The sequence below is a fragment of the Chionomys nivalis genome, chromosome 6, assembly GCF_950005125.1.
Source record: "Chionomys nivalis chromosome 6, mChiNiv1.1, whole genome shotgun sequence".
Classification (NCBI taxonomy): domain Eukaryota; kingdom Metazoa; phylum Chordata; class Mammalia; order Rodentia; family Cricetidae; genus Chionomys; species Chionomys nivalis.
Window position 1 is genome coordinate 29,829,208 of NC_080091.1, and position 26,612 is coordinate 29,855,819.

The 26,612-nt window shown below is 41.9% G+C and overlaps 1 protein-coding gene across 9 annotated transcripts in view; it reads left to right on the plus strand.

Moving 5' to 3' along the window:
* Positions 1–26,612, plus strand: part of Cobl (cordon-bleu WH2 repeat protein) — a 229,385-nt gene that overhangs the window by 141,066 nt on the left and 61,707 nt on the right. For 6 of the 9 annotated variants that reach the window (XM_057771907.1, XM_057771911.1, XM_057771906.1 and 3 more), the window contains 2 exons: positions 15,684–15,822; positions 19,157–19,327. In XM_057771907.1, the coding sequence (XP_057627890.1) occupies positions 15,684–15,822; positions 19,157–19,327 (310 nt within the window). The remainder of the gene's footprint in view (positions 1–15,683; positions 15,823–19,156; positions 19,328–26,612) is intronic. The other 3 variants (XM_057771913.1, XM_057771915.1, XM_057771914.1) reach the window with 1 other exon arrangement.

The window sequence follows — 26,612 nt, forward strand, 5'->3', positions numbered from 1 at the left end:
CCATGTCTTCTTTTTCTCATTCTTTTAGAAAACCGGCAAGTAAGAACAGAATTTAAATAAATAGATGCAAACAAATAGTATATCACACACACACACAACAATGACATTAAAACACAAAATCAGAAACTGTAACATTCAGGCAAAGACAAATAAGGTAAAAAAAAAATGCCCAAACAAAGCTATGTGAAACAATAAATAAATACTCCAAAAATACCATTGAATTTGTTTCATGTTGGCCTTCTACTGCTGGACATGGGCCTGCCCTTAAGTGTAGAAACCTCCTTTCTAATGGTTGGTTAGGGTAATTCAAGTGGCTCCTAAAACAGTATAGACAACTGCAGTTGCTCTTGCTTGCCTCTCAGAGGTTGAAGGTAAACTCCTACTGCTGAAGATACCACACACTTAGGACACAGAACTTAGATGATTTGAATTTGCTCTAACTTTATAAGCTCCTTCCTGTGGTTTAGCTTTCATGGTACCAGAAAATATTCTGCGAGTTACCAAGGGAGAGAAGCAACCAGTAATCCTACACAGTTGTGATGCCTATGGACTACAGAGAATCTAAAATGTTAGGACATCCATACAGCTGTAACAAGTGGTACACACATATTAATAGTGACCAAAGGCTATCTAATTGGACTTACAGCCTACTCAGCAGAAAAAAAAATTATTGTCTAGTACTAGAGACCTAGCCAACTTCCCAGGGCTAGTGACATCATGGGTTTGAAAGAGAATCTACTGTTGGCCATTTTGCTCTATGACTATACCAGTATAACTCCTTGTCTAAATTCTAAATTTTATGCCCACAGATAAGTGTAACTCTCACCCCTCATCAAAGAAACTTCTCTTTGCAGCAAATGGAGACTATCATGGAAAACAACAGCTGTATAAACCTTGTTTTGTATAGACTAGTATTTTCAAAGTGCTTAAGCTCAGGTAACCAAAATAGAGAGGCAAATATTGTTCTCTGAGAACTCTGTGTTCCCTTAGGAACTCTGACTTAAGGCAGTGCAGATTTGATGCTGAGGTGCCTCTGGGTGGCCAGGTTCCCACCAGGCTACATGCTCTTGTTTGGGAAGAGCCAAGACTGAGAGTAAGAACTCTTCATCAGCTCCCCCAGAGGTCCCTATTTTCTGTGTTTCCTGTATCCCCATTTGGTCATCATAGGGACTGGAACGGCCAGGTACTATTTCTGTCCTAGTTAAGTGGCTTGTTCAGTGTTGATGGCCAGTAGATACAGACCTCTCAGCCTGGCAGTCTGATGACCATCAGGCCAGGCTCTCATCTCCTATCAGTCTTTCCTCGCTATTCTGGTGCATGGTATTTATGGACATAGTCTTAGGAATATAGAGTATTTAAAGGAAATTATATATAATAGTCATCCTATAAGCATGTGAACAGTTTTCTCTTATGTACACACAAACAAATGATAATTATTAAAATTGCTAATCCCAATGATCATTATCTGTATAATGTTTTTCATTTATTCTGATAAAAATAAGAATGGGCACCAACACTTGTTGAACATCAAAACTCATACAACCTTTCTAAATTTCAATTTGGCAAATTGGGTCACATTTACACTCAATTTTATTTTAAAAGATATTTCTCCCCATATTAAGTCCTCAGGCACATGGTATAGTATTAGTGACCACAGGTGCAAGTATGATAGCATCTCCAACCCTTTTCATCTTGCATAAATAAAACTAGACTTATCAGCCATATCACATTTCCCTCTTCTATCTGCTCCTAGGAACCCCCATTACATTGAGTCTGTGGATTCAAACTATTTTAGAAGGAAATTCACTGTTTTCCTCTTCTCCTTTGGGTTTTTCTTGGCACTAAGCACACTTGTGCATGGATGAATGGCCAGATGGATGAATAAATAAAAAGACGAGAAAACACATAAATGGATGTATGATGATGCTCATACTTCATAACGTATGTGGCCCCTTAGGTCCATTGTTCTTCAAAGCTTTTTCAAACATGAGACTCAAAGGGATGTTTCCATCCTCCTTAAGAATGCACATATAATTGCTGTCTTAGTCAGTGTCCTATTGCTGTGAAGAAATGCCATGAGCAAGGCAACTCTTATAAGAGAAAGCATTTAATTGGGACTGGCTTACAGTTTCAGAAGTTTAGACCATTATCGTGGTAGGAAGCATGGTGGTATGCAAACAGGCATAGGACTGAGAAGTAGCTGAGAGTTCTACATCTGGGCCTGCAGACAACAGGAAGGAACAGCAGCTGGGCCTAATGTGGGCTTTTGACAACCTTAAAGCCCACCTCCAGTGACACACATCCTCCAACAAGGCTACTTCTCCTAATCTTTTCACATAGTGCCTGCCACTCCCTCAGGACTAAGCATTCAAATCTGTGAGCCTATGGGGGTAATTCTCATTCAAACCACGATACCTGGGTACAGATGAAAGCTATCCAGGCTCACAGAAGACACCATCTGCTCATTTACTCATCTTGTATCAAGTTCCTATAAAATATCATACCCTAGCAAAGTTGCAGGGGCCAAGGTGAGAAGCATGACTCTGTGTGTCTCATAGCGAGAAGCCATATTTATCATCTTTTAATTAACTTCTGCTCCCCATGAGATGCTTTTGGAACTTGAGTCTGGTGCTACATATAATTGACACAATGAGATTAAGAAACTAAGTAACCAAAGAGGCCCAAGGGAACAGTGTTTTCTATCACTAAGCAGCCCAATGCTCTCTAGGCTGCCATAGCAAATGCACTTAGACCACAGACATTTCTCATAATTCTGGAAGGTGTGAGCTAGAAAGGCTGAGCACCAGGGGCTTCGGACCTGGTATCTGATGAGGGACCCCTCCCTGATTGTCTGACATCTGTATTTTTGCTGTGTCCTTAACTGGTAGACAGTCTGGGGTCTGAAACTTTATACAGTTTCTGATGCAGTCTATACAGGTTCTATCAACACAACCTAACATCCCTACAGTCCCCACATCATACCAGCCTAATACCATCACATCAGGGCTGAGGTTTCCAGCATGAGCTTGGTGGGAAGATGCAAAACGTTCATTTTGTAACAAGATGCTCCAGTTTCTGGTTCCAGGGAGGAAAGAGAACAGAAGCAAGCTCCACAGAACAATTGAACTGGTCTTTATGGTGTGTGTTCCTCAAAGAGTGCCCTAATGAAGGTAGAGCTCAGGGAACCCCAAGAAGAGGGAGAGGAAGAACTATAGGAGCAGAGGGGTCAGGGACCCCAGGAGAACAACAGCCCATAGAATTAACTAAGCAGGGCTCATGAGGCTCCCAGAGACTGAAGTGGCAATCCCAGAGCCTGCATGGGTCTGCACTCAATTCTCTGCATATATGTTATGATTGTTCAGCTTGTTGTTCCTGTGGGACTCCTAACCGTGGGAGTGGAGGTGTCTCTGACTCACCTGTTCTTGGTATTCTCTTCTTCCTAATGGGTTGCTTCACCCAGCCTTGATATGGTGTTTATTACTGGTCTTATTGCATCTCATTATGCTATGTTTGGTTAATATTCCCTCGGAGGCCTGCTCTTTTCTGAAGGGAAAAAGAGAACCGGTGGAGCTGGGGGAAAGAGAGATGTGGAAGGGGGGTTGGAGAGGAGTAGAGGGAGGGGAAATTGCCATCAAAATGTATAAGAGAAGAATAAATAAAAGGAGAGTATTAAAGTATTAAAGTTTTTTAAGTGTTTCTAAAGCAACATTTTCAAGTACAAACTGGTGTATATGGTGTCCAATCAGATGTTTACCATATGGGACATTAAGAACTCTAGTGGGAGTGGATGGAGATGGCTTAGCAGTTAAGAGTACTGGCTGCTCTTCCAGAGGACCCAGGTCAATTCCCAGCACCCACGTGGCAGCTCAAAACTCTTTGAGCTCAAATTTGTGTGGATCCGATATCTTCATACAGATATACATGCAGGCAAAATATCAGTACACATAAATTTAAAAATCATAATTAAAAATAGCATAAAAGAGAACTCTGGTGGGTTATAGTAGCTTACAATATCACTGGAAGACATATTTACATTCAAGCTTCAGGTATTTGACCCTGAGCCACTCGCCCCTGGCCAGGTAGACAATATAAAGAAATAGCCGAAGAGAGGTCTGTGCCCTTTAAAGGCTGAATGCCAGCATTGCCCGTTGTTAGCTGTATAAGCAAGGGCAAGATTATCTTCCATAAGCCTCCGTTTCTGTTCTCTGTAAATGAAGGAGAAGGGCTGGTGAGATGGCTCAGCAGGTAAAAACACTCTGAGCCAAGCCTGACGACCTGAATTTGCGCCCCAGAACCCATGTGAAGGTAGAAAGAGAGAAACAACTCCACTGTAGTTGTTCATTGTTCTCCACGTGTGTTGCATGGCACACTCACTCCTCTACACATGGCACAGACCCCCTATACACACAATAACGATGAATATTTTTAGAGTTAGCGTAACTATCTCTTCAGAAAGGGTCTTTGGGTGGTCCTCTGAGAGACACTTGACAACTCCAATAAACGTCTAATAAATGTTTGTGGGTGCCATTGTTCGTGTTTTCTTGAAGTCTATAAACCTTTCTGCTGAAAGCCTTTGTTTGAGCATGGTAAATCTCCAAAAGCTTTGGGAAAGCGCTCTTGCCCATTAGGACTTATCTTCACTGGAGAGCCTCAAACTCTGCCAAGGCCTTTGCGAGCACACCGTCTTAATTAGTTTACTATGAGTGGTCCTGTGGCTGGAAGGCACCTGCTGTTCCACAAGTGCTGGTTGAGTGGGAAGGATTGGCTCTTCGGAAGCATTTCAGTGGTGGCGTGAGGCAGCTTTGGCAGGGGCTCCGGATGCTAATGCTTCTCCTGATCCCTAATGAGGAGGGAGCAGTGGCTGTCTTTCAGCAGGTGAAATTGCCTTTCCAAATCGGGTAAGCCTGAATTGTTCCCCCCTTCCCTCTCCTAATTAATTCCAACCTACTGTGGATGGGCAGCAAAATTCTAGAACATACCGCTATACAGACATCACTGGGAGCGTAGAGACCTCTGTTAACCAGTGTGGATTACAGGGGGGGAAAAAAGAAAACACAGACACCCAAATCACAGTTCAGGGCAGTAGCATTTCCATCCCAGGAGATGGTATAAACCTTACAGAATTACCCGTCCTCCACTGGCCTTGAACATGTTGAGGCTGGAGATTGTGTGTACCATTGGATCTATTGTAGAGTTGGTCACAGAAACAACGACTCAGCCGCTTCTTGCTGATTAATTGAAGAGGTTAATAAAACAATGGCGTGTACCAAAGTCTCACTGTAGTTGAAGAAGTGTTTGAGAAGCGGGATGTAGTTGATCATCTCTGTCATCCAAGTACTCAGAAGGTTGATGCAGGAGGATAATAAGGAGTATTCGTATATACTGAGTTCCAGGCAACCCAAGCTACAGAGAGGAACCCAAATTTCAAGACAAAGACATAAGGAAAGGAATAAATATTAGGATGTGTGGGATAGAAAGTAATGTAGATATGAAAACCCACGGTGTTGAATAACCACAGTTAATGAATGGGTTAGGTTAAGCCTAGACGATGAAGTTTATGGCCAAAAGGCTTTATGGCTTTCAATGTTAGCAGCAACAACTTCAGTGGGTGGAAAACGGAATTGCTGCCAAAGGCCAAACAGTCTTGCCTACAAATATCCCACTAATTGGGTACGAGGCAAGTTGCTGCTCCAGGGCACTGACTCACCATAACAGCAATGCCATGCAGGCCTTAGAAGTTAGAATACTGTACCATAGTTGATCTCTGCAGAAACATTGCAAGGTTTGCTGTTCATTCATTTGAAAACATACTGGTGGCATTTTACAAACTCAGTGTGAGCTAACCATCTAACAAAGATTCTTTATAGTATTAATGTGATAAAAACAAAACCACAAAAGTAGAATCTTCATCACCCTTAAGTGTGCACTACCGATGCCTCTCAATCAATTTCTAGCACATACATCAGGTAGCTGCCTATAAGTAACTACAGTTCCAGTAGATCCGACACCCTTTTCTGGCTTCCTCAGGTACCTTCATGAACATCACGCATATACAGACAAGCAGGTGCGTACATATAAAAATAGAAAATGATAAATCTTTGTAGCTTTGTACAAAATTGAGGCATCTGCTCCCTGGACAGATCTCTCAAACTGTTCCATGTTAGATAGCTATAATTTATAACTACTTCATCTCTCTCTTTCCCTATTCCCTATACCCCTGACAACTACTGTTCTACTTTCCATGACTTAGGGTTTTGGCTATTATAGGAATCCCATGTAAATGGAATCATGTATTATCGTTTTGTGACTGACATGTTTCACTTAACAGAATTTTCCAAAGGCTTACCCATATTGTAAGATGCTTTATAGTTTCTTGTTTCTTGAGGCTGAATATACTTCGCATAATATGTTTAATAATCATCAGAAATTTAGGTTGCGCATGACTCTTGGATATTTGGAACAGTGATACAACCAATATGGATATGCACATATTTATTTGAAATCCTACTTCAGTCTTATTTGTAGTTCTTAATGTATACACAAAAATAAGATCATGGATTATATAGTAATTCTATTTTAATTATTTAAGGAGTTAACATATGTTTTTCATAATTACTGCATTATTTTTATATTAGTATTTCCTATTCTTGAGAATTTTGTACATGTATACAATGAAGAATTATCACTTATTCCCTCATTTCCGTCCTTCAACTCCTCTTATCCAACATGGCCTGCTCCCAACCTCATGTTTTGTTTTGTTGATAACCTGCTAAGTCCAATTAGTGCTGTCCATATGTTCATGGGCGTGGGGCCATCCACTGGGGCATGGGAAACCTACCAGTGGCCATACATTAAAAAGGAAGAATTCTTTTCTTCCCTCTGGCAGCTATCAACTGCCAATAACATCTGAGTAAAGAATGGGGCCACACAGCACTGCCACTATCAGTTCTCAAATTTTAGTTGGGCTGCTCATGTGACCATGTGCAGGCCTTGTGTGGCTGGTGTAGGTTTCTGAGTGTGGTAGACTTGTTGAGTCCAGAAGTTTGCATTCCGAAGCACTTTTTCCCATCCTCCTGCTCTTAGATTCTTTCTGCCCCTTCTTTCTTGTTCCCTGTGCCTTAGGGGTGATTGGCGGGTAGGTTGAGAAATATGTCATATTCAGAACAGAGAACTCAGTCATCTCTTCTTCGTACTTGGACTGTCTATACCACTAAGCCTTGACTACTGTCCGCTGCAATAGCAACAACAAAATGTTCTCTGACGAAGGTTGAAGTTGAGAAGTGAGAGCAGCCCGGGTCTATTAATATAAACATGAATATTTACAGAACAATTTAACAACATGGCTACTTACCAACATAACAGTAGCCGTTTTTACTCTAGGGCCTATTACTGTGGGCGTTTCTTATCAGAATTATGTGTATCAGACATTGTCTTTTCTGGGACAGGCCTCAAATCCAATCATGTGATTAGTTAGCCATTAAGTCAATGCCACTATAGTACCAGTGGGCACACCGTGCCTGATAGGTCGGTATTGAGTAAGACCATTATTGTCTCCCACTCCCAAGCACTGTGAAAACTGGCTAGCATGTGCGTTTTGAGACCAGTTGGAGATTTGTTTCTTTTTTCATTGTCTTCAGCAATAGAGCCTTATCAATAGAGTACTTACAGTAAGAGCAGTGGCAATAGCCTTTGTTGTTTTGGAGAACTCTGGGGCCTCCCTTACCAGTAACTTCTAGGGAGGTACCTCAGGCCTTGCAGTGTGATTTTTCATTAATCTAAGTCTTTTGGAAGTGGTATTATCCACCTATACAGGGTAATTCCATTCAGACCTATCCCCTTTTAAGTTATATTTTGGAATTAGCTTACTAGTGGCTACAAAGTGTGATGTCGTATATCTTTAGTTTTGGCTAATCTACCCGCTGTTTTCTCCTCTTCCCTAAACCCTGTCCCCCATCCCCACTTGATTATTTTATTCCCAGTTTTGTTTCCCTTTCTTTTCATCACATGTATTCCATTATCCTTCCAAATACACTTTTTAATTGCCTTGTAAAATTGTAGATTTTCATATGGTTTTCTATATGCCCTCCTTTGTGTTAACCTTCCCCTCCCCACTCTGCCATAGCCCCTCATACCTTTCTGCTGTGGCCTTTCACCTGCAGTATCTTTCTGCTGCGGCCTTCCACCCCCAGTATCCCCATTGTCTACTTTCATGGTAACTACAATCCCTTACTGTCTCTCCCTCTCTAGTGGCTTAGTGTCTTATAGGTAGGGTTTCAATTGCTGGGATAAAACACCATTACCAAAAAATTCTTGAGAGTAAAAGCTTTATTTTATTTCCACATCCACAACACGGTACATCATCAAGGAAATCAGGGCTGGAACTCAAGGCAGAAACATGTCTCAGGCTGACTCCCCTGCATTGCTGCTGATGTCCTTTGGCAGTTGTCCCATGGTATTGCCATCTGCAAAATTCTGGGGTCTCTGCAACTGGGCTGTACCTTCACTGATAGCTTCTCCTGGGCTCTCTTCAGGGACTTGACTATGCTACATGATGTGAAACCTCAATCTCTCTCCATGACCTCTAGGGAACCTGCTGAAATTGAAGCTGTCTTTCCTCCCACAGTCTCTCCTGGCCACTTACTGTGTCAACCCTCAGCTGCTGTCTGTGACCCCTTCATGCCTTCAAAACCAGCATCACCTTGGTGATTCTTACACCAGGTTCAGCTGGCAGCATGAGTTAGAGCCTTGTCCCCCTCTATACCACAGCTTCTATGTGCTGACCCTGAGGAAATCCTCCCAGAAGATTTCACCTCAGTGACGCTGGCCTCCATTTAATTGCATCTGATTTCTGAGCCTCAGCTGACCAGAATCAGTTGTCCCCATAAAACAAAGCTTTTACTCTAGTTGTGATAATCTCTTGTTAGTTACAGCTGATTCTTAACCTCAAATGACCAGATACCACAGATTTTTAACACAAAAATACCACTCAAACGTCCCCAGCAGACTCACAAAACTCACTATCCAGCTAGTATTCTTTCAGCTCAAGTAAGAAAATACTTTCAACAATCTTTTAGTGGAGGTCTGGTGATGATAAATGCCCTCAGCTTTTGTTTTCTGGCAAGGCCTTTATTCCTTTCTCAGTTTGAAGATTTGATTATTTTAAATAAATAACAATTGTGTGTGTTTATGGGTGCAGTGTAATCCTTGATACATTGTAGAAATAGTTAAGCTAATCAATTTACTTGTTACCTCAACAATTTGTCTTTTTGGGGTGGAAAATATTAATCATCTATTTTCTAAGTAATTTGGTAATGTACACTAGAGTGTTAGGAACCATGGTTACCATCAGGCAACAAGAAAATTTGTTCCAGTTTAGCTGAAAAATGGCATCTTTTGATTAAAACCTCCCTTTCTCTCCTCCTATGTATTCTACAGCTTCTTTCTATGTTCGTACACTGGCAGACATGCAGATTGTCTCTGTGTATTGGCTCTTGTGAGTAACCTGAGAGCAGATAGCCCTTCAGTTCACTTATGCCCCTTCCTTAGCAAATGTACCTCGAATGGGACTACCTAGGTCATGTAGTTCATATTTCATGAGCCTACACGCTTTCTTGGGAATGACTACTAACTCAAGTTTCTTCTAGTAGTGAGCAGTACTGCTTTTTTCTATATCCTCTCCAGCTTCTGTTACCATCTTTCAAAATAATAACCATTGTAAAAGGTGTGGTGAGGTATTGTGGTTTTAGTTACCATTTTTGTGATGATTTGCATTATTGACCAGTTTTCGTATATTTGTTGCTATATGAAACAAAAAATAAACTGGTTTTGTTTGTTTAAGGTAGGGTTTCACAATGCAACTATATTTTTTTTTTGCTTTTAGGATCTTATAAATTTAACCAAAGAGTGCAAAAGTACAAAGCATTGGTAATAAAAACTGAATAAGACTCAAATAAATGAAAAGATATCCATTGTTTAAATATTACAAGTATTAGTGTTATTAATATACCCATATCACCCAAAGAAATCTACAGGTTCAATTCAGTCAAAATTCCAAAGTTGTTTTTCATACGGGCTGAATAAACAATCCTAGGATTCACATGAAACTGCAAAAAGACCCCCAAATAAACCAAACCCCTTGAACAAAAACCAATGAAGCAAACAGCCGGAGACAATACTCCATGATTTCAACATACAGTATAATGTGTTGTGAAGCTACTGTAATCACAGCAGCAGAAGATCACATAAAAATAGATGAGTGGCGAATGATATGGGTCGGAAAGATCAGAAATATACTCACCAGTTTGCAGTCACCTGACTTTCAGCAAAGCCACCAAAGGCACTCAGTGAGTAAGAGCTTCTTCAATAAATTGTGCTGGGAAAACAGAAGTTCATATGTAGAAGAATGAAATCGGACTTTTCTCTCCGCCCGTGCACAAAAATTAGCTCAAGATGGCTTTAAAAGCCTAGAAGTAAGTCCTGAATTATAAAATTATATGAAGAAAATATACAAAGAAAACTCGGTGACATTAGTGTGGGCAGTTATTGTTGGTAAGATCTCTGTTTTTAGCAGATAGTTTTGCCAGAGTGTTCTTGATTGTCATTCTGTTTTCCCTCACAACTCCGAATATACCACCCCATCACTTCTGGCCTCCACAGTTTCTTCTGAGAAAGAAGCTATAACCTCATGCTCGTGTGTAGCATTTAACAGTCCCTTCTTGCTGCTTTGGACTGATTCTTTTTGTCTTTGACTTCGGATGCTTTCCTTGTCTCCAGGTGTCCTTAGTGTGCTTTGGGTTCATTTCAGTTTGAATCCTTGGATCTCCCTGAATTTTTGTCCTCTTATAATTTGTCAAACTCTACTAAGATAATTACTTCTAATTTTTTAAGGTCATCAATCTCCATATCTTTGGGCCTGCTTTGTAGAGATTTAATTTGTTGTTTTTCTCAAGAAACAGTTTTCTGGCTTTTTAATATAGTTTTTATTTTTATTTGTTATTATAAATTGTACATTTGGGGGGAAAAAACAAATCAAAACAAACAAAATAAAAATCCAAAACTGCTCATTGTCCCAGACTTTAGAGCATAACATTTTATAGGTCCATCAGGGTAGTAAGTCCATCTTCAGAGCTTGGAACATTTCAAGCTTTGCCTGTGTTTGTATGTTCTCTGATCCAACATGATTGTATTCCCAGAAAGAATGTCTGTGAATTTCTTTTTGTTCAAGAAGCTTGTAATGTCTTCCCCCCTCTGGTGTTTGTCTCTGGTACTGCAGGTCTCTGACCTTGGGGCCAGTCTCTAGGTCTCCATCATTTCTTCAAGAAACTTGAGAGTGTTCTAAGAAATGCAGTATGTAAAAATCAAGACAAACATCCTTAATATTCGACTAAAGGCTAGGGGTCTTAGTTCCATATGGCTCATCTGTCCAGCTGAGTAGCAATCACTTAAGAAAATGCTGGAGATTGTACATGTAAGAGGGTAGAGGGAGAGGGGAAAGAGAATATGAGCATAGAAATAACAGATATCAGAAATATGTCACTTCTTTCCCTTACTCCCAGTCAGCTATGACCAAAACCTTTCAACCGTGCAAACCTATACAGAAAGCTGAAGCATTGCATGCCCTTTCCACTCTTCTCATTCCCCGATGGATAACCCGTAAGTTGGTGCTTAGTCCTGATGGTGCCTCCCTGTACCAGCCTCCACTGGTGGATTGCCACCAAGTCTCTGAGCACCGGAGCAGCCAGCCTTTCATTTTTATTCTTCAGTTCCTGCCATCTGCCCACATCTAAATGACATCAGCTCCCTAAGAGCTCTCCTGTAACTGAGGACAGAGCCAGTCCCTGCCTACGCAAGCCTTCTTAAAATCTGGAGAGCTGGAGGCCTTCTGATTCCTTTGTTTTCCTCCCTAGGGAGATCTGAGCCATGCTGGCTTGGGGGAAGGGATGAGGTACTTGAAGTGAATTGGCTTTCTTATTCATGTTCATGAGCCCGCTCTCCCTTGAGTGGCCTGGGTGCTGCAGCGCCTAACTGATCACAGGAAGTCTCATTAGAGCTTTTCAGGCTGCAGATGGATGCTAAGTCATCGCTTGTATAGAACAAGGCCCAGGGCTTCATAGCCCCTCCGTCTCGTCGCTGCAAAGGATTTTGAAATTGGAATAAGTAATTCAGGACTCTGTTGTCTTCACTCTGAACTCCACATCTTGAGAAGTCAAACATAAATGGACTTAATGAAAATTCAGAAGAAGAAAGGACGAGATAAATGTTGGGCAAAGAAACGAGAGTGCTCTAAGAAATGCAGTTTGTAATAATCAAGGCAAACATTCTTAATATTCGACTAAAGGCAAAGGGCCTCAGTTCCATATGGCTCGTCTCTCCAGCTGAGTTACAGGCACTTGAGAAAATGCTGGAATTTTTACATACAAGATAAGAGGATGGAGGGAAGGGGAAAGAGAATATGAACATAGAAAACAGTAAGCATATGAGAGTATAGCTTATGATTGTTTCATAATGTATGCATGTATCGAACCATCAGTTTGTATGTAATATTTACTTATCATCTATACTTCAGTAAACTTGAAAATTAAGGGAAATATGGTTTATAAAGCAAATCAATGTCTCTCCCTTTAAAACCCCATTAAAATTAGCAAAAATTATTTTTAAATAGTTTTCAATAATAGATACTGAAACAATAGCAGTTTCCAGGAGGCACTGTGGTAAATGCCTAGCCAAGTGGGAGCAGCTGAATATTGACTCCTAGGGATAGGGCTCATATCAGGCTGGCCCAGAACTCCTCTAGGCTACAGAATCTGGGGCAGACTCCACTGCACCCAAGAGTACAGAATGAGCAGGTGACTGACTGTTGCATATCTGAGCAGGAACACCATGTGACCCTTTCTCCCAAACAGCCATACTTCCAGCTTCTGAAAGGTGGCTCCAGACATCAGACATGGCTAAGTCAGAGCTCCATGTGCTGCAAGGGAGGCTTGGGGCCTTCTCATCCTGTTTCTCTTTGTACCCCGAGAGTGCACCTTTACCAAGGATGCCTGAGAATCATTCTGTGTGGGAAGGTCTGACTTAAGAGAGAACCCTGTACAGGTGGCTATGCAGGACTCTTTCCTGTCAACTGACCAGATTTTGGCCTAGATACTTTAGGAGGTCTTGTGAGTGTGTGAATAGACTTTCCCCTCCAAAACAAGATAATGTAAGCAGTCAGCCAAGGAGCACAGATATATGAAGACAGGTTAAAATGAAATTATCAGGGACAGACAGAGGTGGGGAAGGGGAGAGAGGGAAGAAGAGGTAGGGGAGAGAGACTTATAGGAAAATGCAACATGTAGTTAAAAATAACAAAAATAAAAATACTGTAGACATACTGCTGCCAAGGAGAAACATGAAAGAAACTATACCCAAGAAAGAAGACCACAATGCTGATTTTAAAATAAGTAGAAATCTTGGAAATTTCATATGCCGTAGCATGCTTTAACACTCAGAAGAGCTGGGCAGTCAAATAGAGGAAATTACCAAGAGGGAGGCAAGAACACTAGAGAAAAATAGGCAAATTGCTTCACAATCTGTCGTACGCAACCCACTGAAATTCAGAGAGGAAAAACAGGGAAAATGAAAGTAAGGGAAAGCTGAAAGGTGCAACTAGAGAATTCTGCAGGTTTCGGGAATAGAAATGCCTCAGGAAAGGATGAAAAGTGCACGGAATATTGGGACACAGAGTGGAGGGGACCCTCCAGGTCGGTAGCAGGGAAGCCAAAAGCAGGGGAAGACTGAGCCCCGGTGATGTTTGCATCCAGTGGGAACAGAAGCAGTCTGAGAGTGGTCAGCCTTAATGTTTCTAGTATTTTGCAATTAGTTATTCTCCTCTGTATCCATGTACAGTGTAATAGGATAAAGATGCTTTTAGATTCAAAATCTCAAGAATCTTCTTCATGTAGAATTTGTTCCGTAAACAGGGGATCAACAGAGTAGAAAAAAAGCTGATTTTCAGGAAGCTCAGCTAGGAAAAGAGAGTTAGGTAGCAAGCCAGTTATCCCAGGCAGGAGGCAATAGGACAGTGTGAGCTTTGTCATCAGAGCCGGGCCCAGAGGAAACCTTAAGAACTGCTTGTTTTCTGTTTAAGAATCTCAGACTACAGTTGAGTTCAGGTAACAGAAACTGAACCTGTTGGTAAGGACGGAGTACTGAGCCACTAGATACTGGATGAAGATGGAAGTTTCAGGCTGCAATTTCAGGGGCATAATGTAGAAGAAAAGTCAACCTCCTCCCATGTGTGTAAGAACTAAGTCCTCATCTTCTGGAACAGAAAGGCAGAACTCTACCACATGCAAGTCAAAGCAGCATAGGAGCCTTCCTCTGCACCACTTAACTAGTGGATTCCTCCCAGGGAAGGTGTTTGCTGTGGGTGCTGTTGAAGTGGAGGTGCTAACCAAGACCCCCTGACAACTAGGCTTTGAAGGGCTGTTGTGAGTTTATGTTTGACCCACTTTTTATGCAGAACTTTGAAACCATAGGAGATTATTGTACTATATTACATGTATACTGGGCATCATGAATCACTTTAAAAAAGAGAAAACTAGAGATTAGAAAAGATATGTCAACCGTTAGCACTTTATCTGAACAAAATTATTTTTTTCTCCTTTTTGTTTCTATATACATTTTAAATGTTTTGCAATAAAAGTATATTACTGATAAAATTTATACATGTTTTGCAGACACACACACACTTCTAGTCAATAAAAGGGGGGGTTTTTTGTAGCATGGTGCTGTATAGATACTATATTCTAGGACTCATGAAGCGTGCTTGAATTACCAAATCAAAGAGCACCCAGGGCGGGCCTAGGGCACTAGAGGGTGGCAATGTGATCAGGCTCCAGCCCTGGAAAGGTCTAGTAATGTTTGGACAGGACTTGGCTATGAGCAACTGAAGGCTTAAGAGTGAAGTCATCCTTTACACCTAGGCCCTTCCTCTTAAACGAATTCCAATCAAGTGAGAATGAACTAATGATAACTTTGACTGCAAGGAGGGAGAAAAGAGAATAGAGCCCTTCAGGTGCAAAGAACTGTAGTCAGTGGGTTACAGACAAAAGCATATTCTACTTTCAACTGTGAAACCTGCCTGAGCTGCTGATAGACAGCGTTAGAATTTCATTGTCGCATCTCTGAGCCAGAGCAGGGTTTCTTCTGTTCTGGATATGAGACTGATCCCCCATATCTTGGTCTAAGGAACCTATACATAAATGCTTCACTGTGGGGCTAGATGCAGAGTGGGCATAATGTGGCTCATGCTGGTCCTGGGATGTCCACGTGAAGAGGCGGAAAGGGACCTGAGCTTTGAGCCACACTGGTCTCTCCTACAAATGAATAAGTTATCTCTGATACTTTAGGAAAGACAAGGGGTCATTTTTTTTCACTCATATAATTTTCCAGAAATGTCTTTAAAAAAATAGGCACTGCTTGTACAAATGTGGGAACTGAAAAGCATCACTCTGCTACCTCAGGACCACACCAGGTATTCCAGGCCTCTTCTGCCTGCTCGAGAGAAGACCTAGACAGTCAGTGCGACACAGCATTCCTTCCCTGCCATGTCACACAGAGCCTGCTCCTGAAGGGCGTGTTGCACATGTGTATGACCTCATACAGACGAACTAATCCTTCTCATCCTTCATTGTGTTTCCTAGACCTCACTCAGCTCACAGGCTGATCTACAGAAGAAGAAGAGGCGGGCACCAGCTCCTCCTCCACCGCAGCCACCACCACCAAGTCCTGTGGTTCCCAATCGCATGGAGGATAAAGAAGAGAACAGGAAGAGCACAGTGGGTAAGTGAGTGTGGCCTGCTGCTCTGTGTGCATGTCTCTGGGATGCCTGCTTTAACACAGGTCATTCATTAGCACTGTTGTTAACCCTGGCAGTGGACTCCTTGTTAATTACATTAACCCACAAAGCATGTATGCTAAAGAAAGAAAGTCTGGAAATGATTAGCTCTGAATTCCCCTAATATCTTATTTATATGGAGGAAGGCGTCTAGGAGGCAAGGATAGTGGGAAGGGTGGCTTGTGGTTAGAGAACCCCGGACCCCAGGAGAGAGTGATGACGGAGCTCATGGTGTGAGTGGCTATGGCAGGTGTCTCTGAAGGATGTCTGTAGAGGCTGTTTAGAAAGTGTTTGTCATTTGAAAGACATCTTAGACTCCTCATGGTGTATACAGGTTGTGCATTCTTAATTTGGATGTCTGAAATCTGAAATTCTTCAAAATCTGAAACTGTTTGAGCATCAACATGATGTTGCAAATGGAAAATCCTGTACCATGGAGCTTGGTTTCATGAACAAAATTATTTAAAAATTACATGAAATTACCTTTAGCTTCTATATATAAGGTGTATATGAATTATAAATGAATTTCATATTTAGATTTGAGTTCCATCCCCAAGATACCTCATCATGTATATGCAAATGCTCTAAAATTAGAAAAATCTGAAATCCAAAACACATCTGTCTCTGAGCACTTGGAGCTCAACCTGTGATTTCCTATTTGAAAATAACCCCCATGTATATACAGTTTATGCATTTAGCAAAGCCCCCATGTTGAGAGTAAGAAAACTCAAAAGAACCAGGCTGGAGTCCTGACACCTATAAGCAAGGAATAACCTGTGAAATCATTATACCCCACCCTCATATGCTGGAGATCATGGGGGGAAGATGCTAATGACTTGATTTCCAGGTCCATGAACTTTAGGAGGCTCATTTTATTTTAAAATCTTTCAGTATCTGCTGTTTCACTGTAGTAGGAATATGACTAGCCCTTGTAAAGGAGGGATTAAAAATTGAACCATTGGATTTACTTCTTCCCATTACTGAGATTCCCATGGTTAAAAGAGCATCAGAGCCCTGGCTGAAGCCATGAGGCAACCATGCCCATTCATTGACTCAGGCATCCCATTGTTTCTCTATTGACAATGCATCTGTGGCCCCAAAGGGACAATACTCTTAAAGATAATTGTTTACGTTGTCAAGTTCTGAAATTTTAATAAGGGTGACTTGGCTGTTTGTCAGCATTTTTTGCTGACAGTACTTTACTTTTAATGCCTGATATTTCACAGCCTAAGAATCAATTTTCCTAAGAAGTAATAACCTGCATTTTATGTCAGTTCATCACATTTCCCGGGGGAATATAATATCAGAATGAAAAACAAGGACTGGAGAGACAGCGCAGAGATAAGGTTCCTACCACCAAGCCTAGCTCCCTGTGTGACTCTTGGAACCCACATGTAGGAGAGCGCTCCCACAGGTTGTCCTCTGATATCCACACGACACTCATGCCCTGACCCATGTGCATGTATATGTGTGTGAACACTCACATACACAATAAATAAGTAAATAAACAGATAAATGCAATAACCTGAGACTCATGCTGGGCATGAGATCAGCTGGTGCCCATAGATGCTAGCAGAGATGTAAAGTAGGTATTTAGAACTAAGAACTATACTAACATCCCTTCATTGATGGTGCAAAGAGAAGGCATGGATAGAGGCAGTTTTCCATACTTCCTCCTACCTGATCTGTCACTTCTTTGTGGATACAAGAAAGCCAGAAACCCTTTATTACTAAAAAGTAATGTTATCCTTTGAGGGCAGGAACTGATAGACAAGGTCTTGTTGGCAGTGAAAAGCCGAACTCCCCTCCCATTCAGAAGAATCCATGAGTTTAGAGGCTATTGACAGCACCCCACAAAACTCAGCAGTAAAATCTAGGTATCAGGTTAGAAGAGTGATATAAACTTCTCTCTCTCTCTCACACACACACAAACATATACCACATGTGTGCATACATACACACATGTACACAAAGTTGATGATTTTTCTACTCAGACATCTAAATTTTGGAAAGGAAGACTTGTTTTTATAACATGAAGTAAAATGATATTTCAGTTGCCCACATTTGGGTCAAAGGTATAATTTATTGGAAATCACAAATAAATCTTGGAATGGGGGAGCATCCTCCCAGTATTCCTTGCTCCCATAGTCCTACCTTAGGTGTGCTCCTTCCCACATAAGACTGCCCACCAGGGGCCATCAATAGCACCACACGGATGATTTGCACTTTGCAGAAGAAATGGTTTTAGCATAAAGAAGTCAGTATTTTCCCACATCTAGAGAATCATATCCAAGGAAGGAGTAAATACATATATATATACATGTTTGAAGAGGATGTTTCTCAATATTTTAGTTATAAAGCTGAAGGGCACAAACCATAGGCTATATAATTAGACGATCCTAAACTGTACATCTTGAAGTATTTTTTAGAACACAATAGTAAGCATGAATATGTGAAAATTTATGTCATTTATGAACCTAAGTTATTGACTTTCACAAAATCATTAGTATAATAAGTCTATTTTCACATAAAATTATAAATGTCTGATCCTTAATACAAAGTACAGATGGTCTGAGAACCCCGAACACTTTCTGCAACCTGGATCCCATTTCAAAAAAAATTTGAAGACTTTGGTCCTAAAGAAATGAAAGACGTTGATAGTGAGGTGGAGCTAAGAGATAACCCAAGTCACTGAACTGTCTGTTAATAGTAGGTGAATGAAATCTGTGAGCATGGAAAAGGCCAATGGGAGGAATAGTCTCATTTCAACATGACTGCACTGCCTTCCAGGCTTTCCTGAGTTGTTTCAGGAAATTTATGGAATTGTGCCTAAAAGAGACAAATGGCGGCCAACCAAGCAAATCTTTCCAAATTGTAGCTGAACACTATGTGCATGAAATGTTTAAGCGTGGGAATGGTTGGCTATGGTGTACTGTTGGGTGAGTGACTTTGATATGGGGTATGACTGGCATTGGGTGTGGCTGGTTTGGTGCAGACTGAGGCTGGATTTGAAATTGAATGTGGTAGCTTTAGTAGTTGACTTGGTATTAGATGTGATTTGTTTAGTGTTAGATTTGGTGTTGGGCGTGACCACTTCGGTATAAAATTTGATGTTGTGTGTGTCTGCTTTGTTGTTGGATTTTGGTGTTGCGTATGGCTGGTTTGGGGCAGAGTGGTGTGGGCTGTGGTGTTGAGCGTGACCTGGGGAGCAATAGCAATGGCTAGAAGACAGGATATCCTTTGGCTTAACTTTGAATCCTTCCTATTGATTCCATGTAGGTGTTGGACGTCAGGTGCCACAAAAGCCTCCCAGAGGCACAGCCCGGGGCCCACCCCAGTTAGTGCTCCCCCCGCCCCCATCCTACCCTCCTCCTGACACAGATGTGACAGAGCCTGTCACCTTTCCTGGGGAAGGCACTGGTTCCGAGACCTCAGAGCTGAGACCCAAACGTACGTGCCTCTTGTTTCCATTCCAGCTGTGTGTTGACCCATCTGTCTTTCTGGTCACTACTGATATGAATCTGTTTCCAGACATTCCCTTCTTGCTTTTGGACATCTGTACCTTTCTTTCCGAATTTCTTTCCAAATGCTCAATGCAATGCATCTAGCTTCAGAGCGAAGGCACTGTGAATAGCACACAGTGGCCTGGAAGAAAGATGTGGTTGTTTCTACTTCTGTGCAAGTTTAGCTGAAGATGTGTTTGTGGGTATACAGTTAGGGAGGAGCTGATGCTCTTGGGGTTGGGAGTTTCCACAGAATGTGTTCAGGGAGCAACAGCCACCGGCAGAACAAACTTTGCCGTTCTGCTGAGGCTCTCTCGGGATGGCTATGGATGTGTATCAGGGTAGTCAGTGCTCAGGAACTGGGAGGACACTACTTGTAAGTCAGCTGTGAAACTCGTGGCCAATGGGCAGGCACTGGAATGCTTCTCTGTAGTAAAGAAACCGAGAAACCCAGAGAGGAAGCAGCTTCCGTCTAGTCATAGTCAGAGTTAGAGTTCTATTGCGCCTGCATCATCTACACTCACAGCCTCTTGGGATTCTTTTAATAAACGTTAATAAATATGTATAGCATTTCCCCCTTGAGATGGATAAGAGACTAGTGTGCTATACATGATTGGAAGGCATCATCTTCATGCCAGGCCTGTGACAGTGCAGTCTACATCACAGCCCACATACTCCAGTGGAGCAGTGTCACCCGAACCAGCCCAACTGCCACCCTCTGTATAACTGTGCTCCGTAGGAAGTGTGTGCTCTTCCACCATCGCGTTTTCCTTTTTCTAACTTTGGAAATGGCAATTGCCTGCTCACTATCTTACCTCCTTTCTTTAGCCAAAGTAAAGGTGACTCAGTTTATCTTTCTCCACAAATAGTTCTTGTGCGCACCAATTATTTTCATCTTCTTTATGTTGCACATACTTCTTCATACAAATTAGTTGTTATAAGGTATTTGATAATTAATAATCAACTAGCACCAGGTGGTGGCGGTGCACACATTTATTCCCAGCACTCAGAGGGTAGAGGCAGGTGGATCTCTGTGAGTGCCAGGCCAGCCTGGTCTATAGAACTAGTTCTAGGACAGACAAGCTACATTAAGAAACCCTGTCTTGAAAAACAAAGAAGGAAGTAAAAAAGAATCAACTAGAGATGCTAGAGAGATGACTCAAGGGTTAAAAGTAACCGTTGCTCTTGTAGAGGACCCAGTTAGCAGCTCCTACGCAGTGGCTCACAACTGTCTGATCCCTTCTTCTGACCTCCATGGGCACCAGGCAAGCACATGGTGCATATATCAGCGTGCAAGTCAACTCCTCATACATATAAAAATAAAATAAATCTTTAAAAAGATCAACTAGACACCAGTCAGTGAAATACTAGCTATGGTGGCATCTCTGAAGAAAGGGGTATTCTCGCCCCCCTCACACCAAGGCACACAATGATTTCAGAGGCCACTTCCATGACTGTTTTCCTGACTCTCATCTCCTTGTGGGGACAAGTAGACAGAAATAGCTGGTGAGCACAGTTAGAGCTCATGTTGTCAAGAAAGAACACCCACAAGATCTGCAGTGGAGTGTTCTACAAAGGGTAGGAAAGCCAGGTAAAACCCAGGTCCTCTCCCCTGCTTGCCTTTCTTCAGACCCAGCAAGTGGGTTGAAGCTTTAGGCCAACAGGATCTGGGATGAGCTTACAGAATCCCTCACTGAGCTTGGGAGGCAGAACTCCCTCCTTCATTGGTGGCACTATGAAGACATTTCCCAGCCTGCCCTGAGACTTCCTAGGTGGTCCGAAGGGTGTGGAGTAGAGCATCAGACTTGATTTCTTCTTGCCTTGTGGCTCAACTTCTCATCCTTTGGTCACTGCCATCTGACTTTGAGATTACTTCTACAAGGATGGCACTTCCTTAGCCCTCCACATCATAAATCACCTCTCCTCCACCCCTCCTTACCCACAGAGATTCACATAACAGAGTGAAGAATAGACCAAGATAGAGGCCCCAGAAGCCATTAGATGAGAGTCAACAAATGCCACTTTGTTCAGTCACCCTTGGCCCTCAGTTCAGTCCAACCCTTTGGAGGAAGCCTGAGGCCACGCCTCTCTCCTGACTGTAAGTGCACCAGAATCTCAGGCATCCAATGCAGAGCTTAACTAGCAGAACTGGTCTACCTAATGTTCATGACATTGAAAACTGGGATCACCTGCCCAACCAGGCAGACTACAACTTGCTTCTTTGATTTGGGATTCAAAAAATGAGAGAAAATAAAACCTTTGTATTCTTCTGTTTCTTCCCATAAAGCAGATATCTAGTTACTCCTCCTACCTGTCTCAAGAAAGGCAAAAGTGGTGAGCATGTAAAGTGTCTGGTATTAATTTATGTCCATATCATATGCTTCTCACCTGCTCTCCCAATCAGACTTCTGGCTTTTGGGGGCTACCTGAATGCTCAGGAGAGACATCATCATGCTAGCTTCAAGCTTTATCTTCTCCTGTATCTTCTCCTGCTGTCAGTTCTAAAAACGTCATTCCTCAGTGGGAATTTATCTTGAGTATCTCTGAGGGCTAAATGGTCCTTCAGGAATCTCATGTACAAGGTCTCATGTGGACTCTTCCCTAGCTCTGCCATCCTGGAGAACTGAGCTCGAATGCCTTAAGTAATGCAGTGAACTTTCTCACTATTGTGTCTCACACCCTCTCTCTCTCTTTGTCTGTCCCCTGCTCTTTTCTCTCATTGTGCTGAAATTGTCTATAGGACACCTTTGACTTTAGAATATGCTTTGTGATCTGTGTAACAGATGAATATATCACTCAGGTGTTAGTCTTTCTTGGAAACAGTAAGCTCAACTGCCCTTCCTAAGCTTGAGAACATTCCCAAAGCTAGTAGATGATGGATGGGTATGCAGATGTGAGGAGGCAATGGGAAGATACGAGATAGGTTCTCCAACTCTGTCCTGTGTCTTGATAGCTCCCATTCTATCTTTCTGTTTTAGCTTTTCCCTCACTTCCTCCTTAGCCTTTATAAATATTTGATCTATGGCCATGAAACCACACTAACCTGTAATGGGGAAAATTGAAAGACAGTATCCATGTGTTTGCTCTCACACAGATTTGGGACTTTTTTTTTTTTTTTTTATTTTATTTTTTTTTTCGAGACAGGGTTTCTCTGTGGCTTTGGAGCCTGTCCTGGAACTAGCTCTTGTAGACCAGGCTGGTCTCAAACTCACAGAGATCCGCCTGCCTCTGCCTCCCGAGTGCTGGGATTAAAGGCGTGCGCCACCACGCCCGGCTCAGATTTGGGACTTTTGAACGTAATTGGAATCAAGGGCTCCAGAAGCAAGAGAAAGTAGCCATACATTAATGTATGAGTTCTGCTTTAAGGACCCCTTTGTCATTGCCTGTTCTCTAGCCCAAGTTAGATGATCCCAGCCTAGATCCAGATGCATATGAACTCTGTACATTCCAGTGTGTCAGACAGACAGCATTCTCTGTGTGCACCCTGCTGTCTAGGAACAACACTGCCAGCCTTCTAGCTTGAGTTTTCTTGTTGTTTCTATGTGCTCACCCTTTCATGTCCTGTTTTACATGTATGTGGTATATGCCTCAGGTAGATGGAGGCTGTTGTCTTACATTTTTGTTCATTTTACAACTTGGTACTTGATGTAGTAGAAACTACTCTTCCATTAAGCTTCATTAAAGTGAAAATCACTTGAAAGTAAAGAGAATTCATCAACACCAACCTAGTTGTACCTTAGGATATCCTCAGTGAGTCCACGGTCATAAAAGACCTTGTCCATTTTACTTAAGAAAGATTGACCATCTCAGCAGAGTTTAGTACACCAATTTGTGCTTGCTTATTTTTTCTTTACTTGGAGCTAGTCCTTCAGATGTGTTGAATACCTCTAGAATGGTCCTCAGTAATGTCCTACTTATTAATCTCCTTTCCTGTGATTCCCAATGAAGAGGATGTGACAAAGTAGTAGGGAGACTCTTGTCACTTCCAAAATGAGCATAGAGGATGGCTGTGGCTTTAATCTTGAACATCCCTACTCCTTCCTTCTGGAGAGACCTGGCTGCCATAGGCAAGCTACTTTCATGAGACCCTTGGACAAGGAACTGAAGCCCTGTGTCCACTGAACACAAGAATAAATCCTGCCAGCAGCCCCACTGAGTCAATGTAGAGGAAGATATCTTGCTGGTAGAGCCTGCATGTGAGTCCCCAGTCTTATGATGTATCTCTTGTGGGAGATCTTATGCCACAGTCCCAACTACATGTGCCTGTTTTCCAGGCCTACCACAAAGCAATGAAGAAAGAAATGTCATTGCCTTGAGCTTCTGAATACTGGGGCAGTTTGTTCAGTAGCAATGGATAACCAAGACAACTGGCAAGGAAATGAAGCCCACCTTCAAGGGCTGCTGCCTTCCAGTGAGGGAAAGTCATGTCGCAGAGCAGGAGTGTCAGAGATTGGCCCAAACCAGAGATCCAGGTTCTTTCTGCTCCTTCTTTGTTCTTTTTGGGGTGATTTCCTTCTCAGGCCTCAAGAAGAGGTCTGTGGTTCTTTCCTAGGTTACATCATGACACCAGACTCTTCAGAGGGAGATGACTATCTCTCTTAATCCCCTCTGTATGAGGAAGCAAATTCAAAATGATTAATCCATCTCTTTGATCACACTGGAAAATGCAGTGGCCCAATGTCTGGCACAAATGATATCACCTTAAATGAACCAAGCTCATGTAGACAGAGGGGTTGGAACCAGCTCTCCTTGAGGGGTGTGGAAATTGATGAGTGGCGATGGGGTAATGTGGTTAACATTGCATATACAGTCAGTGATATCTGCCATGCTTGTTAGAAGCCTTCAGTTTGGTTGTTGTCTGCATAAGGCATGCTGTGAGTGGATGTAAAGAGAAGGTGCTGTCTATTGGTAAAGGGCACATGAAGGAGTAGTCTCAATGGCATCACAGCCAAGAACCTGAAAGCCCAAAATCACCAGGAACAGTCCTTCTGAGGATCAACAGTGTCATGCAAGACAAGATACCTCAGACTTGGCATCTACCTGTATATCTCATTTTCTGCTTTTACAGAGCAGAGGAAATACTGATAGAGCTCCTGGCATCAGAATGTAGACATCCTTCCTCACCTGCACTAATCTGTTCCATAGTTTCAGCTATATTATCTGAATGAACTGGAAGATTTCAGACATAATTCATACATTGTAAATTACATACTCTCCTAAACCTTGTGATGAAATCTCATACCATTCAGCTCTGTCCTACCCAGGACCTGAATCACGCCTTTGTCTCTGTGTCCACACTGTTGCTGCTATTAGTGTCACTTGGTAGCATCTCTATTTTAAGATTGATTGTCAGGATACTGCAGCACCCAAGTCCAGGTAATCCTTATTTTCCTTAACGATGACCCCATAGTGGGAGTAGTGGTGCTCCCTTTAAGTGAAAGAGAAAAATAAATCATATGCTGAAACTGCTAAGATCTATGGTAAAATAAATGCAGTACACACACATATATATCTATGTCCATGTATAGCTGTAAGTACTTCAATATTCTCAGGATTTTCTGGCATCTGATGGGGGCTTTAAAACACCTTCCTTATGGATGGAGGAGGCTATTGTATGCCTTTTCAGTATCCAGAGACTAAAGTGTTTGCCTTCTAGATAATCTTAGTAGTACGAAAATAGAAAAGTAGTGTTGGTTAAGGTGTGTATCGAACCCATGAGTCCTAAGAATGTTGAATGTCATTTAAAATTACTTCCTGCTTTAGAAAACATTCTTTCCTATTCCTAAATAAGTTTACTATAATCAAAACATGACCTTTGAAAAGCCAACAGAAGGCACATGTGAAGCTGTCTCTGCCAGAGAATAAGTTCTCGCCTCTACCAGCCATTGTTTTACATACAGATAAGGTTTCTTCTCTATGAGCCTTGCAGTCAGCCCCTTCATGGTCAAAACATCTTTCAGATTCCGCAGGGATGGATGCCGCAGGAAGAAAAGTGATTAGGTTCTCTAGCTGCCCAAAGCCTCACTCATGTCACCAAGTTCATCTCCACAATGGCTGTGTGTGGAAGAAACGTGATTAAGCTCTATATAGCCTCCCAAAGCCTCGTGTTACCAAGTTCATCTCCAACATGGCTGCGTGTGAATGGTTCTTAACATAATTGTAAGAGCAGGAGTCTAATAGGTCTCTGCTCTGTATTCTTTAATCTTAATCATACCAATGCTTTCATATTCCCCATTAGGTATCTACTTATACTGCTTACACATGTAAGCTCTTTGAATGCATGTCTAAACCAATAATAACGTGTGCATTTGGATTTTGCTTCCCAGCTTTCTAACTAGCTTCCGTTCTGCTGGCATTTGAATCTGCTCTCTGAATCACTTTTGTGGAATCATCCCATGAGTTGCACTGAATTGTTTGTTTTCGGGATTTACAGTACAATCATAATTGAGCTATTAATGGCTCTTCAATTACAAATTCCAGTTAGAAGGCCCTGGGGATTTGAAGATAGAGCACATGGAGCTTATAATGAAGCATTGCTTTAAATATTTTATTTTTTAGTAAATTTCCAGCGACTGTCTTTTTCTTATACATTTTCTTGTGCATAGCTTAGGGGAAATAAGTCTTTCTCTGAATGTATGTTTACAAGAGAATTGGCAAAGAATCGTAATGGCACAGGAAAAAATAGGTCATTCCCCTGTTCTCAGCAGTAGCAGTCACCATCGTGTTATTTCTAGCATTTTGATTTTAAATTGCAATCACTTCTGGGTCTTTTGGTTAAGATCATGTGTAGAATCCTCCTTTAAATTTGAATAGAAGCCCTGTTCTAAAACACATTATGGAAATTCTGAACTGGGAGGAGGATGTGGAGGAGAATTCAGAGAAAGGAATTACCATTTTGAATTACAAGTTGGTAATTTGAATTTGATTGATGCAGAATTAACAATAACAATTCATACTCCAGGCAAGTGACTCAGCAGAGGAGCTAAGCACAGAGAGATTTGGAGCACACTGTGGTAGTTTGTAGATGCCTGCCTCTAATCTAACTGCACTTTGGGAACAGATGCTCCCAGAGGGCTGCTGGCTGGTGACAGAGAGCCCAAAACTGGTGAGATGAAGCAAGACTTTGGTAGATGTTATTAAATTTGGATCAGTGGTCCTAAGTCACCTATTCTCTTGTTCTAAAATCCCCCCTTCCCCCTACTAAGTACAAAATCCTTCTGTTTTTAAAAACA